We start from the raw sequence: 15,599 nt of genomic DNA on the forward strand, positions 1-15,599 counted from the left end.
GCCAATATGACTGGTGTCTATAAAAAGGGAAATTCGGACACAGAGATACGTAAAGGGAAGACGAGATGAAGACAGACAGGCAGAAGATGGCCATGAACAAGTCAAGGAGAGAGTGCTGGAACAGTTCCTTCCTTCACAGCCCTCAGAAGGAACCAACCCTGCCAACACCTGACAACCTTGATCTTGGACTTCTGTCCTCCAGAACCGTGAGATAATAAATGTCTGTTGTCCAAGCCCCCAGTCTGTGGTACTTTGTTACGGCAAACTGACACAGCGTGGATTACACAGTAATGCTCTTTGCTAAAGGTATCATCTTAATTTAGAACCTGATTCATTTTTTTCCACCTAGCGAAATAATCCAGTGAGACCTAAAACTAAAATTTCTTCAGTTGAAGGGATCTCTCACCAATACAAGTTCATCTTTCCAAACAGCCACTGCCAAAAAGATAACTTTGTAAGAGCAAAATCATCAGCGATATCTCACCTGGATTTGCAAGGCGGCTACTTGTTGGTCCAAGAATCTGGTAAGGATCTATGGTGAAAACAGAAGAAGTCAAACCCCAATGACATGGTCATGGCTCGGTATGACGTAACTGTGGGCATAATGCTGACCCACTTGTATTTCTGGACTCCAGAGCTGAAAATGACCCCCACACCAAAGTCACCCAGCACCACTTCCTGTATTGGATAAGATGTCACATGGGATCTGAGAGAAGTTTCTTGCTAAAGTTCTCCTAGTTGGTGGCCAAGCTCTGATTTGGCCCAGGATTCCCACTGCCCAGACCAGTCCTGTCTCCATCCCAGGATACAAGTAGAGTAAACATGTGTAAGTCCCTAGTCTGCCCAAGGGCTATGTTGGCCCTGTAGCCCAGCACTGGCAGTATCAACCTTCCACTGCGTTTCCACATTGGACTTGGTACAAAGGCTGTGTTGGTGCACAGGGCCTGTAAGGTGAAATTAAAAGAATTCATGGGTCACAAAGAACCAGGCTGTGTGCAAGTAGAATGTTATTGTCCAAATTTATTAGATAGATTTTGGAAATGTTTTAGCAAAACCTCAAGTCATCCCAATTGAGTAGACTGATAATTTGGTCCCCATTTTATATACGGAGCAGTCATTAAAGAAGACAAAGAAACATTAATTCCATGCAGAAAATGACACATTTTAGAAATATGCTGCTAAATCTGTTTCTTCTCTTATGTTCCCTGGAACATACCTAACTGAGGACGCTGGTCTTCAGTTTTGGGCACTGTGGAAGGAGATGGCTGAGCAGCTGAAAATCCAAAAGTAAAAGAGTCAGTTAGCCAGAATTTATATTTGGCCACTGGCCTTTGATGCTCTTGTATCATCATTCAATCAATTATCTTAGTTATTAACATAATAGTCTTACTTTTATAATAAGAAGCATCTTATGATACGGAAAAATTGTCCTTTTTAATGAAACCAAATGTAAACATTGTAGAGAAGAAAAGGGCACTTCGGATTATTTAAAAAGTTTATTTGTGCCCCACTTTTTCCAAAATTAAAAAAAAAAGAATCTGTGATGGCTTGCAAAACATTAAAATGAAACACAGTCTAAAACAAATAGATAAACAGAAACCACTAGGAAAAGAAAATAAAGCAAGGGAGGCTTTTAAACATGGCCAAGATGAGGAAATCACCCAGTATTTACTGTCTTCAAACATCCCATGAGACATGCATTTGTCCCTGTTGAAATACATTATGTCATTCATTTCTTTTTGTTATGGAAGGAAGTATAACCCCAACAGAGAAAGACTGCATTTAAAGATCAGTTGTGCTTTGTTGCCAATGGGACAGACACTTTATGTATTGAAAAAGCACAGATTAGCTACAGAAATTATTTACTCCATCAACAGTTATCCACTGCCTTGTGACACGCACATCAAGGCAGTGAGAGTCAACACTGTACCTTTTGACTGGGGGGTGGGGTGGCCATGACCGGTCCAGGCTGATCTCCTGGGTGGTTCATAAGGTAAATCTGTAAAGACAAATAAATTGATTAAAAGATCAATAATGTAATTTTATAATAGCTATTTTGTGTTTTTTGTTTTGTTTATTAGAATAAATATTGTGCAAGAAAATCCAGTAATCCAAAGAAATATTCAACCCGGATGCCACTAGATTCGGGTTTTATCTACAAGTAATAATTTTGTATATTTTATTGATCTAACATTTTCACCATTAATCTGAAAACTCCCATTGACAGATTCTCAAACAGCTGGCTGACTCTTCTAAGGTAATTTCCTATAATCATAGGTCAAGATTATATAAAAAAAATTCTTACAATCTAATTTGTCCTGCTTCCAACTGGGACCGACCTAAATCCATCCCTTTGTTATCTTCACGACCCATCTAAAACAGAGCCCACAGCTTGGATGAATCGACCCTGCTTGAAGTCTGCCCCTAAATCCACAAATGACCTCACGTTCCTTCCTCTCCTTCTTCCCTGGAAACAACCAGCACTGGCTTCTTATCCTCTTATTTGCCAGCTACCTCTCTCAGTCACCCCTCATTTCCCTATATAATCTCACCCATTTTTAATAAATCAGTCTTAACTGTCTAGTTATTTTTATACAAAAATGTCTACTATTTCTCCTCCTCTAAATGAATTTAGAATTTCTCTAAAAGGAATTGCATGAAATCAATTGCAAGACTGAAATAGTACTGCCCCCACAATAGGTTAACAATGACCGTAAGAGCTTAAGTATATGCCAATGATTTCTTCGTATTTATATTATCACTTGTCCCAAAACCTTCCTCGCACTTCACATATGCAAATTTAATAACTATACTTCTGCATCCCCAGTGCCAGTTCTGTCAATGATTATGAAGACTCTAAGTCATTCCAAGTTTCTTTCAAAAGGATATACAAGAAAGATTATTATGCATGCTCTTACTAATTGCATACACAAAGCTATTTCTACATTCAGTCTTATTAGAGAATCTTTTCAAAACTATGTCTTCTTGGATTGATGGGTCTCAGTTCAATGCCATGTGTCATTCTGGGCCAACTGAAAGGCACAGCCAAATACTTCAGCAGGTATTCTGCTGCCAGACACCTGGAATGGCTATAAAACCTCACTCGGAGGGCAGGGCGATGGAATTAGGTCTAAGCCTCTCTTTAAACAGATCATTTAACCTTGTTTAAAATTGGCGATTTGGTGGGTCAATCTTCAAAAAGCTTGACTATGCTGCAAAAGATGTGTCTTTTCCTATTTTCATATCCCAAAGAGAATAGCAGTGAAATGCAACGTGAAATTCAACACAGAATTGCCTTAATTTATTTGGTCTGTTTGGCTACGAGCGTCTCGACTAGTGTGGTCTGTGAAATCCTACTCTCCAGAGCTTTGGTTGAGTTAGATAATTTTTCTTTTTAAACCCTGCTATTCCTCACCACTCCCTCTCAACTGGCATTTTTGCATTTTTGGACCATAAACCTTTCCCACCCAGCTCCTCAGAGTCTCACTTTTCTGGTGTTGGGGTTGCACATGGGAATTAAATCTGCAGCCACTATCAATTTACAACTAAATTTCAACCGAAGTCTCTGGGAGCTCTTTGCACTCGGATTCTCATCCAGTTGCATTTTGTCTAAAACGCAGTTCACCAGAGTTTCAATTTGAGAATTGTCTCAGAAAGAAAAATCTCCTAGCAAGGCAGTCATAACAGCATCTAGCCGAATTCAGGGGTAGACAGGCATATCCACCAGGGGCTTCTGTTTACCAAATGAAAAAGCAAGATACTACAGAAATATGTTCTAGATCCTTGTTTATCAAAGTGTGGTCCTCAGACTAGCAATACTGGCAACATCTGGGAGCTTGTTAGAAATGCAGAATTTCACTTCAGATAGACTGAACCAGAATCTACATTTTAACAAGATCCCAGGAGACTTGTGTGCACTTGAAGTTTGAGAAAGCCTGTTCTAGACAATTTCCATTGCTTTTTTCTAGGAATCTGTGTTCCTACAGATAACGATTTCAGAAATGCTATCTGAGTGTTTCAATACAAATAAATAAACATGTGGAAAGAGTTCTGGACTGAATGCTTCTACCTGAGCTATAATAATGCTAATAAAATTAATAGCAAGTGTCAGTAGGTTAGCCCAACACTACTTTAAACATGAAAGTATTGTTCGTGAAACGTGACTGGAAAAAATTAAACACCAAACTACGAATAGAAAAATATTTTGAAACTCTTTATTCATAAAATCCTTCTCAGGGTGTATAACCATATCCCATCCTCCCTTGAAAATAAGTCAGGACCTCAACAACACCAAGTCTGATTTTTAGCCAAGAATTTGAGATGTTTATATGAACAATGATTAACATGTTCATAAACATATTGCCATGGAAGATAAGCAGGCTTTTGTTTTCGTTCATGAAATTCTGGTCCAGTGCTTCCTTATCAACTACCGATCACACGCTGTGTGGGCTAAGCCCCCTCCTGCGGGATGTGACATTGGGAAATGTTGAGCTAAGCCTTGCTGAGATGGGAGACAACCAGCGATGGACTCGTCAGCGGCTCCACCACCGCAAAGCAGAGGCAGTTTTGAGTAGTTCTACTCTTCAGCTGCTTGAAAAATTACTACTCCATGTACATTTGCTATTTGTCCCTCATTGATAGTAGATCATAGGACTTGTAGTGAGAACATATTTTACATTTAATTTTTGGTGGTCATTTCAACACACTTTCCATTTCTCAACCTTAATCTTCCAGATAATTAATTCATACATTTGGCAGAGGTTCCTGAAGTTGGGGAAGGCTGCTTTTTGGCATTGGTTCTGCTATTTTTTTCTGTAACAGACTGTGTTCGCAAATTCAACATTGTAAAAGCCATTTTATAGGCGGCTTAGGGTTATCAGAGAAGCATGTTATATGCCGTGATCCAGATCAAAACCCATGCAGCTACAGGTAGGGAGTTTGACCCCTGCATCTTTGTCAAGTCACTGGGAGCTAGGATCAGTTCCTGATTCTGAATGAGACTCCTCCCGCCACCTACTCCCTTCCCTAGAAATCAACAAATGAAGACAACATCTTCGCTGCCCTTCCTACAAGGCTAAGTTCACCAAGTCCTGTATTCTCCTTTCGTCAAGCTTACTAAAGAACAGCGTTCTAGCCCTCTTGACATCTACCTACCCACTTTATTTTTTAAAGGGCCAGAACTTGGATCATGGGAGAGCGCATTCTCATTCTGCAGGATCCATACCATGTTTACAAAGCAACTCTGGAGGTCCTCTGGCTGGGCTGGATGAGATCTGCCTGCTGTCAATGGACTTAGATACTAATGGCAAAGACAGAAAGATCAAGAGCTATTGCCCAGAACCAATCTATAAAGGCCTGTTTAATGGAAGATATGTTTAGAGTCAATCCTAACATGAGTAAGTTGCTCCCTCTTGTCTTCCTCCAGATCTTCCTTGTCTTCTAAAATCCCATATCAAAACACACAGATCTGGGGGCATTTTGCATTCCCTTCTTGCCTAGGTTTGTAGATCTCTGTGGTTATATTACAGCTAGGAAAAAGCAAAGAATGCATTTTTAGCCATTTGTTATGATACAGGATTTACATAACACCTAACGGAGGAGAAAGTACATTAGCTGCAGTGCCTTGCTACGACTTGTGATACTAAATGGCGCTAAATTTTGAACTCTGGTGGAGGAATAATTTAAGATTCCAAGAAAGCCTTGAAGAGAACCAGCTGAAAAGCAGAAGTCAAGCCTGCATTTGCAGATTCAACTCTTCAGTCTCTTTTGATAACATCCTAGATGGGTATCATGATACATGGGTTGCCATGGTGATGGAGGAGGAGAAGATGAGGTTATAGAACATCCTTCTTGGCACACACCACAGCTTTCACATAAACTGTTCCTAAGATGCCAGGTGAGGCAGCACATCACAAGCTCAAAAACCTGCTTGCAAATTTCTCTAAGTCAGACCTGTCTCTGTTTATACCACTTGAGAACTCAAGGGGCCATGACTCCAAAATGCACATGTTCGGCAAAGGGCGGAGGGTACTTACAGGAGAGATGGGGAAAAGGTTTCTGATACTAACTGACCCAACCCAAGAAACACATGAAACACCATAAAATAATGATCATAAAAAACAGAATGTAAAATGATATGCCTATGAGCTAACACTTTATGAGAAGAGAGATAAGATTGGTGTCAGTGCTAATCCAAAAAAGGGATCATCAAAGAGGATGCATTTTCAATCAGAAAAGTTTGGAGAAAGTAAATAGGAACAAGCATAGGAAGAGAAGAGGTGAAGCACGAACAGAGGAGTAAAACATCCGTTTTGTGTTCATCTGTAAGGTCACTAAACAGTTTTGGCCAATTATGGGGTAAAATTGAAATGACACAGTGACTTGACAGGGTAAGCAGTAATTGACTCTGGAATAAACGATCCAGAAGTTTGAGAAGTTCAGCCACAAAAAGAAGAAAAGGTAGACTGAGGACAGCAGCCCAGGGATGGGTTACTCGAGGCAGGAAGGAAAGGAGGGAGGTGGCACGGGAAGTGTGGCGAGGGAGCACTGGGAAGCAGGACTCACAGGATGACACATGTGGGTGGAAGGAGTCCTCTGTTTCCATGGATGTGGGATTAGAGAAGTGGGGTGGACATGAAGGTCATGACACAGCAAACCAAGAGTACAGGGGACAGGAACTCAGGTCTCTATCCCCGAGGACCCAAGGACCTCTCCCAAGGACAGGGTCAATGATCACCTCCTCTGAAAGCAGTTAGATACCCACTGACCACAGGGGCAGGCTGAGTGAGATTCCCAGTGACTACCCCTCCTCCAGTGACTCATGCAGCTCGGTAGTCAGCTAGGTAACACCCATGCCCCCGAGCCCTCCCAAAGTTCTCCACTTGCACCATTACAGGCTTTCACACTCACAAGGCCACTCCTTCAAGGCTGGTCAATGATCCACCCAAGGTGTATAAATGATTCTCTTCTTCAAGGTCAACTTCCTGAATCTGGCTTACAGCAAATAGTTCTCTGGCTTGTTTAGTCTGATTGAAATTCTTTACAGCTCAAATACCAACATTTATATCTCCTTTCATAATGACAGTAGCAGTCATGAAAACAGGTATTTTTAATACAAATTGAGTCTCAGAAATACACTTTCCCAGTAACGGAGATAGGGAAGCGTGATCTCTTCCAGGTCACACTTAAATGATGGACCCAAGGAGGAGCAGGATCAGAACTATGCGAGGTGCACTTGAGCGTGCCCCCCTTGTCTTTCCCTCGGCTGAAGCACAGAGGGGTGTCCCAGCCACCACCCTTCCAGGCACTCTCCTCTCCATACACCTGGATAAACCACATATTCCAAATTCACTGTTTCCTACAATACGAAAAAAAGTAGTTCCAGGATCCACAGTTCTATCTATGTAGCAACAAGCAGTCAGCTGGCTGGTCTGACCATTGGACTGTACCAACCATTTTGGCCACACATTGGGATCTTTTGACATCACTTCAACACGAGCTCACAATCCCTGGCTTTTCGAACTCAGTCAGAGGCACCCACCAGATAGCTTAAAACAAACAAACATGCAAACCCTAGCCAAATATTTTACGGATAGCTTTTATTTTTTTAAGTATGTATGAAAACGTTCTTAAAATGCTCACAAAACTATTGTGATTTTCCTACACTTCCCTCTGTTTCCCCAAAGATGCAAAAAAGTAAATTTTACCATTTACTAATGGTAAACTAAGAAATCTCTAGAGCTGGAGTAAAGCGTGCATTTCTATTTTCCATTTTCAAGACACATGGTGGGTTTCTTTAGGGCCAGGCTAATTACTCTAGACCCTGGGTCTTGCCCATGATTACATGACCTGTGCGGGCTCTAATGTGACGGGATAACTAAGCACTGTGGCTAAGCCTTTCTGCCATGCTTCCCCGGAGCAGGGGAGCAAACTCCTTCTCTGAGGTCAGAGAAGAGAAAACCGCCAGCCTGAAGTCACTAGGGCGGTAACAGGGCAGTGTCGGGATGAGAACAACTCCGAGAAGCTTCTTCACTCCTGCTGGTTAGCTCACTGGCCCCCAGTCTCACTCACTGGAAAGAGACAGTAGCACCAAGTTTAGCGCCTTGGACCAGTTCAAACTGACAGTTGTGCAGCCTGGACTCGTGATAGAGGTCAAGAGCAATAGCCTAGGTCTTAGAAGACCTGAGCCTGGATCCACGTCTGAATGTGGAAGAACCATCCCTCTGCCTTGAGCCATGATTCCCTCAGCTGTGAGGCTGGCATAGTGATATCCAGGTTATGGGGTTGGTGTAAGTCCTGGTGAGGGGACAGAAGTCCAAGCCATGTTGCCCCTTGTCTGAAATGCCCCCGTTCCTGCCCCTGGCAAACACCAAATCCCCCTTTGGCATACGGCCCTTCCTCTGGAAAGCTTCCTCCTTCCTCTCCTGGAGGGAATTCCTCCCGCTCCTGCTCCCGCCTCCTCTCCTGTTACAGCGGTGCCTGGACTGCAGAATCAGCACTTAAGGTGAAACTTCCATGTGTGCATCTCTGTCTCTCTGGCTCTAGGTTGCTGGCACTTCAGGTTAAATTTTATGTGTGTGGGTCTGTCTCTGGCTCTAGGGGTCTCCACCGAAACATCCAGCACTTGAGACTACACATGAACGTGTGCTGTGAGCTTGCTCCCCATCGCACCCTCCGTGCTGCACAGAGGAGGCACTCAGCGGACATCTGCAGGATGAACAGGCCAGCTTTCTGAGGACAGGAAGCTTTCTGAGTCTGGCTCATCTATATTTTCCCATAATCTCACATCGTGCTTGGCACTAATGGGCGTTTGATAAATATTGATGATTGTTGTGAATGACATGGAAAGTAATTACCCACTTAAATCACTGGGAAAGACAGAGAGTAAGAGTCAGATATCTATGACATGCTTCTGTTCTGAGTGACTGGCTCTTGGTACACACTGGGAATCGGTTACTAGCATCCTTGGGATTCCTCTTGCTTTGTGCTGCTCCCTGATGAGGGAGAAATGACCAGACTTAAGGCCATCAATGGGCTCGAAAGCAGAGGCTCTCCTTATTGCCAGGCATCCAGGATGCTGTCTTTACCTCTGTCTCTCAGGGCAGCTAGCTAAAGGGCCGGTCTGCTTTGAATTCTCAGGTTCGGGGACCTTTCGTGTGACATTTGAGTGACAAGCTCTGACTGAATTTGGGCTCCCGATCCACAGAGGCAGAATGAGACTTTAGGACTCGCTTCAGATCCAGGATCAGCTCTGTTCCTATCACGTGACCGGGGTCACGGACCTCACAGGACATCCCTGAAGGTCTCTCAGTGGACAGATCACCCGGGGGTGTTTTCGTACCTGGCCTAGTTGTAATTCTTTGCGTAGCTTCAGGATATACTGAAGTATTTGGGAAAATAAAAGCCGCACCCCCTGCAGACAAAAGGAAAGACAAAACACGTGAAGTCTTTGTGGTGGCTGCCGGTCGGTCTCAGCAACAGCGTTCAGTTTACCCTGCGACAACAAAGGGAGGCGACCTCCTGGGACCTGCCACAGCAGACCTGGGACAGACTGGGCACACGCACGGGTCAGCAGCGGATTCTGCAGACGAAGCACACAGGAAGCTCTCCTGTGCCCCATTTGTCACAAAGTGTCCTGTGTTTTGGTTTCACAGCTTCTTGCTGAAGCCGATCTGCGCCCCCGCATCTTCCTCCCGGCAATCTCATTTTATTAAAAAAATTCTACGGTGTGTGTTTTAATTTCAAAACTGCACAAAAACCCGTAAAACATTTTACAGAGCCCTCGGAAAGCAGGACCAAAGAATTATAAATATTTTGCCAAAGAATATATGGATCTGATTAATAATTAATCCACATCTCTATTCAAATACTTGTCTTCCCTTTCTCTCTCTCTCAGTCAATGCTCGTGTTGTTAGCGGAAAAAAAAATCCCTTTTTGCAGTTCAGTCCATTGGGGATTGGTTGTCCTGTTCTTTGATTGCATCTAAGTTTAGCAATCACAAAAATAATGAAGTCAGAGCATTCTTGCCACTTTCACCCACTGTTAAAAATTTTTTAAACGACAATGAAATTATCAGAAAATGTGTGTAGCTCAAAGGTGTTTCCTAACGGGGGAAATTACTGTAAGTTATTTGTTATTTCTGGCCACAAGGTCATTAATAAGCTGATGTGCGCAACCTACATCGAAAAAGTACCACCGACTCAAAACATTTTGTTTTTTTACTTTACATTAAAAACACAATGATCTGAATATTGAAGACCAAGATCAACCAGCAATTTCAGTACTACTCAAACCCGGACGCACTCATTTTATACATTTTAAAATAAACTGGCAAATATTGGGAACATGGCTGTGTTTCTTTGTGAGGGCTGACCACGAGTCAGCTTGCTTGCTTGCAAGGGGTGACATAAGACTTCCCAGCACCTGAGGGTTTTATCCCTAGCTTGGGTGGTGGCAGAGGGTCCCTGCAGGGTGACAGAGTGAGGTGAGCAGCCTGTGGCCAGGCTTCTGTACCTGTCTCCAGCAGAAGGGAGGAAATGGATGCCAACCAGGGACACATTCACCCGCTGTAAGCCCAGCCTCTACTCTGAGCTTCTACTCTGAGGGAAAGAGGAAGGTTAAGCAGGACGAAGCATTCTGTTAAACGCGACTGGGCTCAGGCAAAATCAACAAATAAAATGTAGAATCAGTGGTTAGACATAGAAAAGTAGGGATTTAGTTAGTAACTAATTTCATATCCTCCAAAATTATAACAGTTTCTCTTTGAATAAAACTTCGCAGAAAGCAACCAACATTCCCTCCTACTGCCTTTTGCAAATGTACAAAGTCCGTGCGAGAAGATTAAAGTCAAGACAAGTCAAATGGCCTAAAACTTTACCAGAAAGGAAAAAAATGAAGCTCCTGCTTATCTTGGTAAATATCCCTTTAAGAATAAAAAAGAAAAAAAGAGAGTGAGCACGCTAAGGGCCCCTTTATAGGGAACGGGCTTTTAGTCTCTACAAGTCAGAACAGCGCATATTTGGGACGAATAGCAGCAGATTGTAATTCAGCAAATGTGAGCTGAGGCTACGGCCAAAGGCTAATTCTGCACATCTCTTGGTTAAAAGAAATCCTTTGTCAAAGGGAGCGGGGAGGGGAGAGAGCTCAGAAACCAAAGGGCGCCCCCTGCCGTTAGTCTGTGGTACTTTCAGCACAGAGCATCCCACAAATGGAAAAGAACCCCTCCCGGTGCCCCTCTCTGCTTCCGCTTTCCTGACTCTGATCTCCCACGTTCCACCTTGAAAGCATGCAATCTGTAGACAAGACCTTGCACGGGTCTGTGGGGAAGGGGCGGGGCCAGCATTACCTGTGTTTCTAGCATGCATTAACCGTGGAGAGTTTTGTAAGGCTTTATCAACATCATCTGAAGTCAAATGTGGAAGAGGAGCTACAAAACAAAACAAAAAGCAACATCCAAATGAAAAAAAAAAAAAGAGAGAGAATTACCTTTCTTAAAAAAAAAAAAAGACAGAAGAAAGAAAAACACCCCTCCACTCCCACCTTAATCTCACAGAATGCTTGGAAATCTCTCCGTGGCCCTGTTACTTGTTAGCGTGTTAAAACCCAGAAAGGGGCCCATATGTAATTCAGGGAGTATGTAGCTGGGATGCCAGGCAAAGCATTTACACCAGAGACTTCACCCCACCCCACTATTGCACTGCGCCCACTATGCCCACTATCTCCTGATCATGCTTGACGTTGGAGGAATTAAAGCATGCAGCAGGCTCGGGGTTCATGCCTCTAATCGCCAATATGCCATTCCACTGTCAGGCTCAGCCATATCAGGATACCACGTGAGAACTTCCCTCATTCTGCATTCGGGTTGGATACGGAGGCGGGGTTTCGTTTAGCTTTGGGCAAGATGAACCCCATAATTCCCATCAAGTAGGAGCCTTTCCATCTTGTTTCTGTTTCAATGTGGGCACCAGAGAGATGAAATAATGTGTGACCAGACAAAGCTTCGTTTCCCTTTGACACGTGATCTTCTTGGTCAAGGGGACCCTGCAGGAGGCAGCTGAATGCTAAGGGGACTTTTCAGCTTCTTGTAAAAGCTCTGACTACTTCTCACCACGCTTTCACCTAAGTCCTTGCCTTCTAAGTGCCTAGCTCTCTCAGATCCTAAATGGCACTGGGTTAGGGCAGAAAGATGCTGGCCACAAACTAGATTGAACCCTCTGCAGCTTAGGTTAACAAGAACCATCAGGACAGTGATCTCTGTCCTGAAGGGGGACCATCTTACTCTCTCTGAGGTAGTGGAGATGCGAGAGAAGGATGTCAGCATTGTAGCTTGGGGTGAGCCTCTGAAAGTCGTCTTTGGTCATCTTGCACAGTTCCTTCCCATCAATATTCTGGAATAATAAGATGTCGACGTCTGGAAGGCCGTATTCTTTCACTGCCCACTCCAGCCACTGCCGGACATGGTCCGTGCTCCATAGGGTAGGATCTGAAAAGGGATGGAAACATATTCGATCAACTCCTGAAGACAAATTTCCGGGGCAGAGTCATATCCCAGGCGGGATCTCCCGCCCCGCACAGCTTTCCAGAGCAGCCCCTCTGGCTGTTCTAGAAGCACAGCTTCAAGCCAGGCTCGGGGACTGGTCAAAAGAGAATGTCTTGGAGGGAGACAAAAACACCAACTGACTCACCCAATAGACCATTGTCTTTACGGGAATTGTTCTGGAAGTTCAGGCTTATTCACAACACCTGCCCCTTTGTTGCTCACATAATCTAAAGCATCCTCTAGGGATTTGCTTTGTATTCATTTTTGTTTATCCATTTAAAAATGAATAAGAATAAGTAGAAACTTTCTTTCCTTAGAAAACTTCCGGTATCTTAAGATGAAAATAAGAGTTAGCAATGCACATCAGGAAGATGCCAACTACAGATTGTAAAAAAAAATCAAACCAGTTTTTGCACAAAATACTGAAAAATATTGAGCACAGAATTAGAAATAAAGTGTAGGCAAAGCAAAACCCCAGCCCCGCCTAGGAGGCAGCATTTCTAAGAGAGCCGCCGGTTACATGCTTTCCCTGCAGGGAGCTTCGTTTGGCAACTACCTCGCACCTGCAGGAGCAGGGGCTGGCTGGGCGACTCCCACGTTCCCCAGCTGTGGCTCGCAAACGCCCCACAGGATGCAGGCAATGTCATCACGCTCTACTGCCACGTAGGGGAAGGGGCCCCAATAGGACCAGGAGGGCAGGGCCCTGGGGAGAAGGAGCTGGCGATCCTCAACGGAAACACAAGCCAGGACCACCCCACACAAACACGCCTGGGTGGAGGGTATTCAGGGTGCCTCCCTAGGGTCTCTGAGACAGAGACAGTGGGCAGGGAGCAGGAGTTCTAATCTTGGGGTCTCTCAACTTGCTGCAACCTCTGGAGGCTGTGTCTCCTTCCTGTGTCTGTTTTACATGTAAAATGAGAGCCTTGACCTCTGTTCTCTGGGCAGGCCCTTAGAGGTCAGCTGTGCCATGATGCTCTGATCGTAAGGAGTGAAAAATCTCATGGGGGAATAAATCATCCTTTTGAACCACTTTTTAGCTCATAGTTTTAGAATCTTGTTTAGTCTTACTAATATTCCAGGCCACTCAAGAATGAGGCATGTAGTGGCTGCTGGAATACATTCTAAGTTTACAGAAGTAAACAGGAGCAATAGTGAGAAACAGACAGACAGTCATATCACCAGAGTTCTCTTCTCTCCCTCTCTCCCTCTCTTCCTTCCTTCCTTCTTTCCTTTCTTTTCTTCCCTCTCTCTCTCTCCCTTCTTTTGTTCCTTCCTTCTTTCCCTTCAGCTTCATACCTTTTTTAATAGAAAGACATTGTTTCAAATCCAACTTAATCCACCCCCATCCCATTCCCCTCCTGCACCCTCCAGAAGTAACAGCTATCCTAAAGTTGTTACTTACATCATCACTAAACATATTTGAATACTTTGACCATATTAACTATATATACCGTTTTGCGTTTTTAAAGTTAACAGCAATGTTATCTGATTTGCTTTTGGCACTCAGCACTGTATTTTCAAGATGTGTGCAAGTTAATCCAGGTAGATCTATTCGATCACTTAAGCAGCTCTTGGGCTTCCCCCATAGGAATCTACTCAATTTATTTATCAATGAACATCTCTGTGCCTATGTCCCTGCGCACATGTGAAGGAATCTGCATTGGTCTACAGCCTGGGCTCCACACTCGAATCACAGGGAGATGGAAAAACCATTGATGCCTGGGCTCAGCCACAGAGATTCTGATTTAATTCTGCTGGAGGGCAGCCTGGGCATCAGCATTGTTAAAACTCCCCAGATTATTCTAAGGTGTAGCCAGGGATCGGACCATCTATTCCAGGTACTCTCCACTTAGAGTGGGGTCCTGGGACCTAGCAGCATCAGCTGGGATACTAGGGATCCAGGGATGACCTGGGAGCTAATTAGAAATGCAGAATCTTAGGCGCCACCCCAGACCTGCTGAATCAGAGTGCATTTTCACAAGATCCTCCGCTGATCTGTGTGCACACTATGCTTGGGGAAGTGCTGGCCTAGGGGGAGTACCTAACTGTGGAGTTGCTGGGTCCTGGGGCACGTGCATCTTCCACATCACCAGTTAGTCTTAGATTTCAACCAGCGTTATAACACTCATGTTCCCCATCAGCAATCAGTGCATAGAATCTGAAAACTAAGGAGAACTTTGGTTCTGCTACAAAGAGAAGAACATCTACAAAAACTCAAACGGCAGTGTTGACAGAAAGGTGTGCACATTCCTTTATAACCCAAACACATGGAAACATTTTAGTTAGTCTGTGAAAACTGAATGTGGATATGGATGGTTAACTTTGCCCAACTCATTGAAGTTCAGATGGCTCTCTGCCATTGGGTCAGGATTCTGCTTTCAGGGAGAAAAAGTATTCACAACTCCAGACTGTTTTCGTAGAAGGTCGTTTTTCTTCTTTTTCTCGTGGCAGGTCATGATTCCACATTTTACAGGAATGGATCATATTTTGGCTTCAGAACACCCTCAATTCAGGTCCTCCTTATCCTTGGTTCTGTGCAGAGGACAGTTAAGCAGCCCACTCAGATAGAAAGCCCCCTCCTACAATCCTCCCCAAGTCATTGCCTATAAAATGGAAACTTTATATTCCATTACAGGTATTAGCCAGACCCTTTTTTTATGTTTTGTTTTGTTTTGTCTTTGACAACATGAGAGGACTACTTTTTGGTGTAACTACTTCGTAGAAATCAGTTCATTCTGGGAAGCATCTTCTTCTCAATGGCGGAACCAGATATTCTCAAAATGATACATAAACATCTTCCTGTAAGTCACTGGGTTCTTATTAAAATGGTGAAATGACATCTTAGGAAGACAGCCAAAAAGAGAAGCCCAATCTCTCTATCGTCCCTTGATGTGCCCATTAATTGATTCCCGCCACTAAGTCCGGGGATGTCACAGCTCATTCAATTTTCCTTTAAGGGAATCATGTGCAATACCCAGAGACCAATTCCTTGACCTGTATTGCTCTTGTTTGTAACATGCTCACTTTGGATTGGTGAAATGGCCATTCTCTCATAATGCTG

The 15,599-nt window shown here is 43.7% G+C and overlaps 1 protein-coding gene across 7 annotated transcripts in view; it reads right to left on the reverse strand.

Moving 5' to 3' along the window:
• ERG (ETS transcription factor ERG) overlaps window positions 1-15,599 on the reverse strand; it is a 256,908-nt gene that overhangs the window by 8,835 nt on the left and 232,474 nt on the right. For 4 of the 7 annotated variants that reach the window (XM_014862020.3, XM_070488875.1, XM_014862023.3 and 1 more), the window contains 6 exons: window positions 12,278-12,481; window positions 11,345-11,425; window positions 9,341-9,412; window positions 1,931-1,999; window positions 1,217-1,273; window positions 485-532 (listed from right to left, as the gene is read on the reverse strand). In XM_014862020.3, the coding sequence (XP_014717506.1) occupies window positions 485-532; window positions 1,217-1,273; window positions 1,931-1,999; window positions 9,341-9,412; window positions 11,345-11,425; window positions 12,278-12,481 (531 nt within the window). The remainder of the gene's footprint in view (window positions 1-484; window positions 533-1,216; window positions 1,274-1,930; window positions 2,000-9,340; window positions 9,413-11,344; window positions 11,426-12,277; window positions 12,482-15,599) is intronic. The other 3 variants (XM_070488877.1, XM_070488878.1, XM_070488879.1) reach the window with 1 other exon arrangement.

Source organism: Equus asinus, chromosome 18 (genome assembly GCF_041296235.1).
Source record: "Equus asinus isolate D_3611 breed Donkey chromosome 18, EquAss-T2T_v2, whole genome shotgun sequence".
Lineage (NCBI taxonomy): Eukaryota > Metazoa > Chordata > Mammalia > Perissodactyla > Equidae > Equus > Equus asinus.